We start from the raw sequence: 13,187 nt of genomic DNA on the forward strand, positions 1-13,187 counted from the left end.
GGGAGGGAGGGAGGGAGGGAGAGAATCTGCCACATACATAGTTATTGGTATGTCATCTCCCCCATTAGAATGTTAACTCCTTGTGAGAAGGGACTGCTTTTGCCTTTTCAGCTCAGCACCGTGCCTGGCACCTTGCGAGCGTTAGGTAAATGCTGTTTGGCTGACTGACTTGGCTGACCAGAAAGGAGCAGGGTCGGCAGGAGCAGCACAGCGACCTCACTAGCCTGGCAGCATTGTCGGAGTCTCCCCTCCCTACGTGTGTTCCTCTCAATTCTAGAGGAGCCCCCATAATGTGTCAGAGGGGGCTCTGCTGCCTCTTCCCCCTACCCTCATGAACTTAGCTTCACATAGAGAAACCTTTTAAATTATATCTGATCTTTCAAAATGACTTTCCACCACCCAGTTTGAAAAAACGGAACGCTGAGAATATTTATTTGCTTGATGTCTCAGTGTTCAGTGATTCGCCATATAAAACATACAGGAAGAGAGCAGCCCCAGTATACTTGAACATCATGGAAAGAGATTAAAAAGTTACAGAATGAACAAGATCAACCCGTGCACATTCCTGAATAAATACAGTTACAGCTTCCTTCCCCCACCCCAAGAGTACTTTGGGAAACACACTTATCTAAAACTCATGGCTTCAGAACAGAGGAGCTGACTTGAGGAGTCCTAAAGTCATGCCCAATAAGCAGGAACAAAGTAAATCCACATCGTTCACATTTCTCTGGACACAGGAGGTCGATCTTGAAGACAAAAGCTTATGTCTTTTCCCACAATTTCTATATTCTTCTGTTGAACAGGATTTCTACAGATTATCCCCTTTTTATAATTTGTCAGTAGATTGAAGAGGTCAATATATGATACAGTCACTGTGGACCTAAGAACAGAATGAGAGGAACCAAAAGTGACTCTTCATATCGGATGCCCTTTAAAAAAAATAACACTATTAAGGGAAATGCAGGGTTTAAACTCTCAGGTTGTTGTCTGAACTGTTTGAGAATCATGCAGCTACAAAGGGGGAAAAAAAAGAATATCTTCATCCCTATTCACTATTGGTGATACTCTCAGTCGCCTTAGATGAACCAAGTGGTTGATTTTTCTTTTTTTTTTTCAAAAGTTAAACATTACAAGAGGGTGGAGCCATGTAGGGAGATAAAAGTTTGAAGGTTCTGGGTAACAGGGCTTTTTTTTTTTTAATGCCTTGCTTTGAAATAGAACTATGTATCTGAAAACACAGTAATTTGCAAAACAGGGCAGTCCAAACTCTGGTGAGAGGATATCACAAAGCCATTTGAACACCAGAACCAAGAGAAAGGCAGAATGGGCACTTCAGGCAAAGTAAGCAAAGTATTTTTGTATCTTCATAACCAACTGACAAGATGAGTGATTGCACTCTTGGAGTTTCTTATTTGTTTGGGAAAGCACATCTTTTTTTTTGTTTCTTTGTTTATTTTTAGTTTTCAACCTTCATTTTTACAAGGTTTTGTGTGACAAATTTCCTCTCCCTCTTTCTTCTACCCACCACCCCAAAATGGTGAGCCTATTGAATACCCTTTCCCCCAATCTGCTCTCTCTTATATCCTCCCCTATCCTCCCTCTAACCTTCTAGTCGGGCAAGATGGATTTCTATACCCCAGTGCCTGTATATCTTATTTCCCAGGTGCATGTAAAAATAGTAATAATAATAATTTTTCTAATTTTTAATTTTAAAACTTTGATTTCCAGAGTCTTTCCCTTCTTCCCTCCTCACCCACACCTAATGGGAAGATAAGCAATTCAATATAGGTTGTACATGTGTGGTTATGCAAAACATTTCCATAGTAGATATATTGTGAAACACTGACTATATTTCCCTCCATCTTTTCCCGCTCCCAACTAATTCTATTTTCTCCTTTGGCCCTGTCCCTTTTCAAAAGTGTGCACTTCTAACTAACCCCCCCCCCCCAATCTGTCCTCCCTTCTATCATCCCCCCTCTTATCCCCTTCCCCCACTACTTTCATGTAGGGTAAGATACCCAATTTAGTGTGTATGTTGTTCCCTCCTTAAGTCAAATTCAATTAGAGTAAGGTTGACCCCCTCCCTTTTGGCTTCCTGTTCTTCCCCTCCATTGTAACAATTTTCCCTTGCCTCTTTTATATGAGATAATTTACCCTATTCTGTCTCTCCCTATCTCCTCTCATTGTATTCCTCTCTCACCTTTTAATTTTATTTTTTAAATATCATTCCTTCATATTCAACTCATCCTGTGCTCTCTGTCTATGTATACATGTACACATATATACATACACACATATATATTCATATGCACATATACCCTCCTATATAGACATATAAATGTATGTATACATACATACATACACACACATGTATGTATATATATATATATATATATTCCCTTCAACTATCCTCATACTGAGAAAAGTCTCATGAGTTACAATTATTGTTTTTCCATGAAGGAAAGTAAATAGTTCAACTTTAATAAGTTTCTTAGGATTTCTTTTCCCTGTTTACCTCTCGTGTTTCTCTTGCTTCTTGTATTTGAACATCAAATTTTCTATTCAACTCTGTTTCTTTCATCAAAAATGCTTGGAAGTCCTCTATTTCATTGAATGACCATATTTTCTCCTGAAACATTATACTCAAGTTTTTCTGGGTAGGGATTCTTGGTTTTAATCCTAGCTCCTTTGACCTCCAGAATATCATATTACAAGCCCTTTGATCCCTTAATGTAGAAGCTGCTAGATCTTGTGTTATCCTGATTGTGTTTCCACAATAGTAAAATTGTTCTTTCTTGACTGCTTGCAATATTTTCTCCTTGATCTGGGAACTCCGGAACCTGGCTATAATATTCCTAGGAGTTTTCTTTTGGGGATCTTTATCAAGAGGTGATTGGTGGATTCTTTCAACCTCTATTTTGCACTCTGGTTCTAAAATATAAGGGCAATTTTCCTTGAGAATTTCTTGAAGGATGATTTCTAGGTTCTTTTTTTGATCATGGCTTTCAGGTAGTCCAATAATTTTTATATCTCTCCTGGATCTATTTTCCAAGTCAGTGGTTTTTCCAATAAGATATTTCACATTGCCTTCTATTTTTTCATTTGTTTGGATCTGTCTTATAGTATCTTGATTTATCATTAAGTCATTAGCTTCCATTTGCTCCAATCTAATTCTGAAAGAATTATTCTCTTCAGTGAGCTTTTGAAATTCCTTTTTCATCTGGCAAAAAAAAGCAAAAAGGTGGCTTTTTAAGGCATTCTTCTCCTCTTTGGTTTTTTGGCCTCTTTTTCCATTTGAGATAGTCTGTTTTTTAAGGTTTTATTTTCTTCAGTCAAGTTGTTGACCTGCTTTTCATGGTTTTCTTGCATCTTTTTCATTTGTCTTCCCATTTTTTCCTCCACTTCTCTTACTTGATTTTCAAAATCCTTCTTGCCCTTCTCCATGGCCTGTAACCAATTCATATTTTTCTTGGAAGCTTTTGATGCAGTTCTGTCTTTGTTGTCTTCCTCCCATTCCATGCTTTGATACTTTTTGTCCCCCAAAAAGGAATCTAAGGTTTGATTACTCTGCTTGCTTTGTTCCCTCTGCTTGCTCATGTTGCCAATAAATTACTTGGCTTTTGAGCTCTTTGCCAAGGTAGAACTCTGTTTCCAGAATGGAGAGAGCTTTGTCTCAAATTGTTGGGGTTTATGCAGCTGCTGGAGCTATTAGTTGGGTACCCTCTCTGCAGCCCCTACAAGCTCTGGCCCACTGGGCCACACACCCCAGGACCTCCACCCAAGACAGCAATCCAGATACAAGAAGGTTAAAGCAAGAGCGATTACCCTCTGAATTGGTCCCCCTACAGGACAGGAGCTTTGAAGGCAGCCTCGAGGGGAAGCAGCTGCAGCCACTGTAACTCTGCCACATCTTGCCCTGGGGGTAGGGGCCTGACCTCACTCTTCCATTCCAACAGAGTTCCCGACTGACCTTTTATTTGCTCTTTGACATTTATGGGTTGAGGAGTCTGGAAACCACCACAGCTGCTGGTGATTCATTCTCCTGAAGTCTGCTCTGGCAGCTACTGGTCAGGGCCACCCTGAGGCCAAAACCACAGGTCATGGGGGACTGCACTCAGCTCTCAGCATGCTGTGATGAACGCTTACTGTAGGCCTGCTGCACTGCCTTCAGCGGGAGAGTTGTTTCTCTCTGTTACTTTGTGGGTTCTGTAGCTCTAAAATTTGTTTAGAGTCACATTTTATAAGTATTTGAGGTGCTTGTTGGGGGAGCTCACAGAATTTCCTGCTTATATGCTTCCATCTTGGCCCCACCCTCAGGAAAGTAAATTTTTGAGAGAGGAAAAGTCTGCCTAGGAAGGCAAGCCTTTAGAAACAATGTTGGTTGGAACATTTCACTGCTGTAGGAAGAAAATGGAAATTATAAACAGAATGACCATGAGGAATGATATTCTTGCTGCTTTAGCAGTATTAGAAGAAATGTAGTTTTATGTCCTTTCACTAGAAAACTAACACTTTCTCCTCTAAATGCTGTATTTAGTAAGGTGTGCCATGCATTGCATGGTGTGCTAACACTAAAGGGCTGAGTATGACAAGAAGGGTCTAAGGATGTGAGTCTTACCAGTTACCTATGTGAGCATAAGCAGTAGAGATGGCAGTGTTCAAGGACTTAAATAAAATAGTAACTGAGCATATGGATAGAGCAGAGGTTCTGAAACTTTTTGAGTGTCAGTCTGTGTAGTCTAACAAAGCCTATGGATTCTTTCTCAGAAGAATATTTTTAAATGAATAACATAAAATACATAGAATAACAATGGAAACCAACTATATTGAAGTATAATCATCAAAATGTTAAAAACAATAACAACAACAGCCCTAAAAATCATGGACCCATCGTAGAGTATTCTAGTTAACAAAGTTTTCATGCATATTAAATCTAATTCATGCAACAACAACCATGTAAAGCAAATAAATGTTTAATTTTCTCATTTTACATATGAGGTAATTGAATCAAAGAAAAGTTAATTAATCAGAGAGGAGAAAATCACTTACCTAAGGTCTTCTTTCATTCACTTTTCAGTCATGTCTGACTCTTTGTGACCCCATTTGTGTTTTTCTTGGCAAAGACACTGTAGTGGTTTGCCATTTCCTTCTCCAGCTCATTATATAGGGGAGTAAACTGAGGCAAACAAGGTTAAGTGACTTGTCCAGGGTCACTTAGCTACTAAAATTCTGAGGTCACTTTTGAATTCAGGAAGATGAGTCTTCCTGACTCCAGGTCAGGCACACTACACCACCTAGCTTCCTTCTACCTATGATCACATAGCTAATAAGTAGACTCATTCCAATGGTTTCCTGAACAAGGCTGGTGCATCTTTCACTGCCTCCATGCTACTTCCAAGTATAAGCAGTTAGTAAGAGGTGCTTAACCTCCTTTAAACTTTAGAAATTGGTCCTGTTTAAAAAGAGCTTGGGGGCGGCCAGGTAACACAGTGAGTAAGAGCACTGGCCCCAGAGTCGAGATAACCTGGGATCGAATCCGGGCTTAGACACTTAGCACCCACCCAGAAACACCTGGCCGTTTAATCTTGAGCAAGTTACTTAACCCTGATTGCTTAGGGGCGGCCAGGTGGCTTAGTGAGTAAGAGCACTGGCCCCAGAGTCGGGATGACCTGGGATCGAATCCGGGCTCAGATACTTACCACCACACCCAGAAATAACTGGCTGTGTAACCTTGAGCAAATTACTTAACCCCAATTGCTTAAAAAAAAATAAAAATAAGTAAATAAAAAGAACATGGCTATTTATTTGATAAAGTGGTCCCAGAAGGTCTAGAAGGACCAAAACTTAAGAATATCTCAAATTGGCATATCTGTATTTCCCATCAATAATGTAATTAAAGCAGCATCCATATGATTAGTTGATTATTTTCTCTATTTTGACATTCGGTGCTAATTTTTCTAAAGTAACTTTTAAAATTCCTCTTCTATGAATCCTTTTTAATGCCAGAAGTAATGTTTTAAGTTCTGTTGCATCCTCAAATAAAATCTTAACCTTAAGGTCTAAAATGATTGTGAGTGGTCTGGAATGGAGGTTGTACATTAATTTTGAGATTGGTTCATAAGCTTATGGACTAGATGAAGCTGGTGTCTTTACCCTTAACTCTTACACTAATTTTTTTTTTTTAAGCAATCGGGGTTAAGTAACTTGCTCAAGGTTACACGGCCAGTTATTTCTGGGTGTGATGCTAAGTATCTGAGCCCCAGGTAATCCCGACACTGGAGCCGGTGCTCTTACTCGCTGTGCTACCTCGCTGCCCCTTTTACACTAATTTTTATAATTTTCATTTTACTTACTCTGTTCAGAATTTCATGTTCTTGGGAATGAATGACTGACCCAAAGCCCTTGTGGATAGAGATTTGTGACTCATCTTATTTTATGATAGTCCCTGAAGTGCACTAGTGTTCCTCTGTTTAAGGTTACATACAAGTCGGTGAGACATTCACTAGATTACAGGTGGAAGGACTCTCCTACTTGCAAAAGAGAGACAACCTGATTGGCTCTCTGGTTTCCAGCAAAGAAAACAAGATGCAATGACTGCTCTGAGACTTCCAGTCATGAGAAATGTTTATGTACATCTTGCACCTTCTTACCTTTTCCTACCTTGCATTAAACCATCACTTTTAAAATTCCAACATGTTCTAGTCTGTATGTCTCATCACCCTGACCTTCAACTTCCACTGTCCTTTAGCCTTGTGGAAATTTCCCCTACAAGTGGTCCAGATTCTGAATTCAATCCCGACTGCCTTCAAATACACATCTGTCTCCCCCACCCTGGGGGAAAAACAAACAAACAAAAAAAAACAACAAAAAATAAAAACTGAACCTTCCCTTGATCCTTCCCTCCTCACTATTGGCCAATGTCTCTTCTGCCCTTTGAGGCTAAATTCCTTGAAAAGGCCTCCTACAATGGATGCCTCTTCTTTCTCTCCTTTCATGCCCTTTTTAACCTCTTATATCCCAGCCTTGTCATTTCCACCAAAACTGTTCTTCCCAAAGTTACCAATGACATCTTAGTTGCTAAATCCAATGGCCTTTTCTTAACTTACATTCTCCTCAACCTCTCAGCAAACGTTGACACTGCGGACCACTCTTTCCTCCTAAATATTCCCTTCTCTGCAGGTTTGTGGGACACCCCTCTCTCCTGGGTCTCCTACTCATCCCAATGTCCCTTATCAATATCCTTTGCTGGATTCTCATCCAGACCACACTCTCTAACCTTAAATCTTCCACAGAGTTCTGTTTTGGGCCCTCTTTTCCCTCTATATTACTGCACTTGGTGACATCATCAGCTCCCATGGATTTAATTACTATCTTTATTCTGGTTATTTTACCTAGTATTTTTTTATTTTATCTACATGTATTATATATTAATATTTATTTACCTATAATTTGCCTATCATACCCCAATATTTGTTTTGTTTTTGTTGAGGCAATCAGGATTAAGTGACTTGTCCTGGGTCACACAACTAGTAAGTGACAAGTTTCTGAGACTGAATTTGAACTCAGATCCTCCTGATTCCAGGTCAATGCTCTATCTCCTGTACCACCTCATTGCCCTGCCTTTTTACAATGAGTATTTGATTTAAGAAGCCAAACAACATTTCATTCTTACCAAATTAATCTTATCAAATGTTACTCTGTTTTGATCAAATTTTTAATAACAGCCTCTTAACAAAAATCCCAGATCAAACATCTGTTTGATCCAATACCAAGATTATCTTTCATCTTTCAACAATTTGGGATGCAAATTCAATTACAGAAGATACCGTTTTAATGTAGATCACTAAAATACAAAGAAAGAAATAGAAAGGATCAACAGTAATAACTATATCTTTCTTGTTCTGTTTGAGAACATCCAATTTTTATTAGGAAGGTGAATCATATTCCCAATAAATAGCAACAATATTCCCCAGCAATGGAACAATTACTGTCCAGATGTTAACCCTTATAATTAAATGCCATGTTGACCTAAAACAAGCAGTACAAGAATAAGATTGATCTATTTGGAAAACGGTATTGTGTAATTGCTTTAAGAACCTATCAGTTGGCCTTGAGACTTATTAACTGCATGTTTTCCTTCATAGGAAAACAAAGTCTACTATTAGTTACATAAGGATAAGGGAACCATAGTAGCCACAGTCCATCAAGTGAAAGGGTGATTTCTTATTTCTCTGGGTAGCATACTGGACAAGAAGGTGATGGAGCCAGTTGAACCTGGGTTAATATTATCTATAAAGTAGCATCAGAAACCACAATAAAAAGTTTCATAACTTGAACATAGTGCAATTTTCTCGACCTTGAGATGATGATAGAATATATAAGGGTATATCACCATTGAGTGCTTTGATTGCGGGTTCCTTTGGTCCACTTACCATTACTTTCATCAATTTGTCAGGGTCAAAGCAAGTGAACTTCTGACTATGAAAATCTTTGTCATTTCAAAGTCTTACTCTTCCCATGACAACTGAATTTCTCTTTTCAAGAACAGCCTTATTTAGAATTGGCCAAGAGGCTGTGTTTAGGTCTTCCTCATCTTCAGAACTTGTCCTGATGAAAATGACCCAAGAAACTTTGTTCATTGAATGGAAACCCCATTGGTCTAAGCCAGTATGAAAGTTATAAGACGCAGCAGGGCTGAGTTTGACCAAAGACTAGCTGGAAAATTTGGGTAAAAGACCTTTAGGGCAATTTGAATGTAGCATGCCTGGGAGAAACTCAACAGTGGATGCCTGATGATTGACCAAGTTTGGACATTTCTCAGTTTTTACTTCCATGAACTTCAGGGTTGTTTCCTCCTGCTTGTGGACCAGATGTATATGTGACTAACCTGTCAGTGGACTAATCAAGACTCAATGCTGAACTCAGGCTTGTGCTATCTCTTTGGGCTTGAGATTTTTTCCTTAAGTTTCTTGAAGTTTAACCTTCAACCTTGCATCTCCAACTGCCTTTCAGACATCTCAAATTAGATATCCAGCAGACATCTTAAACTCTACATATCTGAAACAGAACTAATTCTGTTTTCCCCAAACCCTCCCCCCTCTACTTTCCCTATTACTGGAGAAGGCAACACCATCCTCCCCATCCCTCAGGCTCACAACCTAAGAGTTGTCCTTGACTCCTCACTATCTCTCACTCCCCATATCTACTATAATGCCAAGACCTATCAATTTTACCCTTGCCACGTCTCTTGAATATGTCTCCTTCTCTCCTCTGTCACTGCTACCACTCTGATGCAGTTCATGGACTATTACAACAGCCTGTGATGGGTCTGCCTATCTAAGTCTCTCCTCACTCCAATCCATCCTCCATTCAACCATCAAAGGGAGTTTCCTAAAGCACAGGTCAAATCATGTTACCCTTCTCCTTTTCAATAAACTCTAGTGACGACTCCAAGATCAAATAGAAATCTTCTGTTTAACATTCAAAGTCCTTCATAACCTAGCCACCTCCTACCTTTCTAGTCTTCTTCCATCTTACTTCCCTCCACATATTCTTCTATGCCATGACACTGGTTTCTTTACTGTTCCATGAGCAAAACATTCCATCTCTCAGCTAAAGACATTTTCTCTGACTGTCCCTCATTCCTGGAAAGTTCTCCTTCTTCATCTCATTCTAACTTCCTTGGCTTCCTTTAAGTACTAACTAAAATCTCATCTTTTTCAGGAAGCCTTTCCCATCTCCTAAGTCTAGGGCCTCCTCTCTTTTAATTATTTCCCATTTATCCTGAATATTTGTATATATATTTGCTTGTTGACTATTTTATTAGTTTTGATATGTTGTCTCATTATTGTTGCTCTCTTTGATGAAATTATTGATTATTTATATGGCTTTTTTGACCCATTGATTCTTTAGGATTAGATTATTTAGTTTACACTTAATTTTCAGTATGTCTACCCACAGCCCTTCATTATATGTAATTTTTATTGCATTGTGTTCTAAAAAGGATGCATTTAATATTTCTGACTTCTGCATTTGATTGTGAAGTTTCTGTACCCTAATAAATGGTCAATTTTGTGTATGTGCCATGTACCACTGAGAAAAGGTATATTCCTTTCTATCCCCATTCAATTTTCTCCAGAGGTCTATATTATCTAACTTTTCTAAAATTCTATTCACCTCCTTAACTTCCTTCTAGTTTATTTTTAGTTAGATTTATTTAGTTCTGAGAGAGGGAGGTTGAGGTCCCCCACTAGTATAGTTTTGCTGTCTATTTCTTTCTGTGACCCATTTAACTTTTCCTCTAAGAATTTAAATGCTATACCACTTGGTGCATATATGTTTAGTGTTGATATTACTTCATTGTCAATGGTACCTTTTAACAAGATGTAGTTTTCTTCCTTGTCTCTTTTAATTAGAACTATTTTTGCTTTTGTTTTATCTGAGATCAGAATTGGTACCTCTGGGGCAGCTAGGTGGCACAGCAAATAGAGTACCAACCCTGGAGTCCGGAGGACCTGAGTTCAAATCTGGCCTCAGACATTTGACACACTCTACTAGCTATGTGACCTTGGGCAAGTCACTTAACCCCAATTGCCTTGCCTTCCCCCTTAAAAAAAAAGAATTGCTACACCTACTTATTTTTTATTTCAGCTGAAGCATAATATAGTCTGCTCCAGCCTTTTATCTTTGTTCTGTGTGTATCTCTCTGCTTCAAATGTGTTTCTCATAAACAACATGTTGTAGAATTATTAATCCACTCTGCTATCCACTTCCATTTTATGGGAGAGTTCATTCCATTCACATTCACAGTTGTGAGTACTAACTCTATATTTCCCCGCATCCTTTTTTTTTACTCTTGAGAACTATATCTCTATAAGGGCAGTCAGATGCTCACCCCTCCCTTCTTTCCCTCTACTGGAATAGGTCTTTTGTGCCTCTTCGTTTGATATAATATGCTCTATCCTGCCTTCCCCTTTCCTCTTCTCCCATTACGATCCTTTTTCCACCCCCAACTTTTTTAATATCATCACATCAAAGTCAACTTATACCCACCCACACCCTGTAATATTTTCCCCTGTTTATACTTTTCTATTTCCTTTCACCCTGTCTTTCCTCACCAGTGTTTGGCTTCTGACCACTGCCTCCATCAATCTGCCCTGCTATCACCCCCCTTTTCATTGCCCTTTCCCCTCCTACTTCTGCCCTCCCTTCTATAAGCTCCTCCTTCCTTTTTCTTTCCCTTTTCCCCTTCTCTTTCCCTAGGGTAAGTTAAATTTCTACCTACTGCGTGTGTATGTTATTCTCTCTTTGAGCCAAATCTGATGAGATAAGGTTCAAAAATGCTCACCCCTCCCTTGGAATAGGTCTTTTGTCTCTTCATGTGATGTAATTTGCCCTTTCCTCTTCCAGTACAATCCTTTTTTCATCCCCTAAATTTTTTTTAATATCATCACATCAAAGTCAACTTATACCCACACCCCGTGTCCATGTATACTCTTTCTGATGACCCTTATAGAGATACAGTTCTCAAGAGTAACAAGTATCATCTTCCTGTATAGGGATATGAAGAGTTTAATCTATGAATAATATGTTTTTGTTTTGTTTTTCCTCTTTACCTTTTTATGCTTCTTTTGAGTATTATATTTGAAGATCAAATTTTCTGTTCAACTCAGGTCTTTTTATCAAGAAAGTCTGAATGTCCCCTATTTCATTAAATGTCCACTTTTTCCCCTGAAAGATTATGAGCAATCTTGCTGGAGAGTTGATTGTTGGTTGTATTCCAAGCTTCTTTGCCTTCTGGAATATCATATGCCAAGGTCTCCAAACCTTTAATGTAGAATCTACTAAGTCCTGTGTTATCCTGACTGTGGCTCCTTGATATTTTAATTGTTTCTTTCTGACGGCTTGTAGTATTTTCTCCTTGACCTGATAATTCTGGAATATGGCTATGATATTCCTTGGAGTTTTCATTTTGGGGTCTATTTCAGGAGGTGATCAGTGGAATCTTTCAATGACTATTTTACCCTGTTGTTCTAGGATATCAGGGAAGTTTTCCTTGATAATTTCTTAAAAGATGCTCTCCTGTCTATTTTTTTATCATGACTTTCAGGTAGTCCAATAATTCTAACATTATCTCTCCTGGATCTATTTTCCAAGTTGGTAATTTTTCCAATGAGGTATTTTACATTTTCATCTATTTTTTTCGTTAAAAAAATTTTTAACTGATTCTTTTTTTTTTTTTTTTGCTTTTTTGGAGGGCAGTTGGGGTTAAGTGACTTGCCCAAGATCACATGGCTAGTATTTGTGTTAAGTGTCTGAGGCCGGATTTGAACTCAGGTCCTCCTGACTCCAGGGCTGGTGCTCTATTCACTCTGCCACCTAGCTGCCCCATTGTTTGATTCTTGATGTCTCATAAAACCATTAACTTCTACATTCCAATTCTAATTTTTAAGGAATTATTTTCTTTAGTTAGCTTTTGTGCCTCCTTTCCCATTTGACTAGTTCTACTTTTAAAGGAGTTATTTTCTTCAGTGGATTTTTTTTTCCATTTGGCCAATTCTACTTTTTTAAAAAGTTGTTTTCTTCAGTCAATTTTTGTGCTTACTTTTCCCAGCTATTGTCTCTTTTTTCACAGTTCTCCTGCATAACTCTCATTTATTTTCCCAATCTTTCTTCTACCTCTCTTATTTGATTCTTAAAATTCTTTTTGGGCTCTTCAAAGAGGACTTTTTGGGACTTGAGACCAATTCAGATCCATCTTTGAGATTTCACATGTAGGCATTTTGGCATTATTGTCCTCTTCTGAGTTTGTGTTCTGACCTTCCCTGTCACCATAGTAGAGTCAAAATTCTTTTCTGTTTCTTATTCCTTTTTTAATTCATTTAGTGACTTTTAAAGTTGAGCTTTGCTCCTGGGACACAGGGGCCTCTATAACAAGCTTCTTATGCTGGGGGCCAAGGGCCTGGTCCCTGATCTTCAGGGCCTCAGGTGCTTGTGGCTTGCCCACTGCAGTGGGGGTTGCCCAGTCTATTTATACCTATTGTACCAGGATTCCAGGGCTTGCAATTCACCTTCTGCACTGGGGCTAGAGGGCTCACTGCTGTCCTGTTGAACCAGGACTGAGGGGCCTTAGTTGCTTATCTGTGCTGTGCTTATCTGGACACCATTTGCTGAGCTGCACTTTCCTT

General features: G+C 38.8%; 2 protein-coding genes across 2 annotated transcripts in view; both read left to right on the plus strand.

Moving 5' to 3' along the window:
• LOC138169221 (all-trans-retinol dehydrogenase [NAD(+)] ADH7-like) overlaps nt 1-7,275 on the plus strand; it is a 45,969-nt gene extending 38,694 nt beyond the window's left edge. Inside the window, exon 8 of the mRNA XM_069098504.1 lies at nt 7,180-7,275. Coding sequence (XP_068954605.1) covers nt 7,180-7,275 — 96 coding nt within the window. The remainder of the gene's footprint in view (nt 1-7,179) is intronic.
• Nucleotides 1-13,187, plus strand: part of LOC138165848 (alcohol dehydrogenase E chain-like) — a 417,804-nt gene that overhangs the window by 274,015 nt on the left and 130,602 nt on the right. The gene's annotated exons all lie outside the window — the stretch shown is intronic.

This window comes from Petaurus breviceps, unplaced genomic scaffold (genome assembly GCF_028583685.1).
Source record: "Petaurus breviceps papuanus isolate PSGF00001 unplaced genomic scaffold, PetGlider_PUasm1.0 126, whole genome shotgun sequence".
NCBI classification, from domain to species: domain Eukaryota; kingdom Metazoa; phylum Chordata; class Mammalia; order Diprotodontia; family Petauridae; genus Petaurus; species Petaurus breviceps.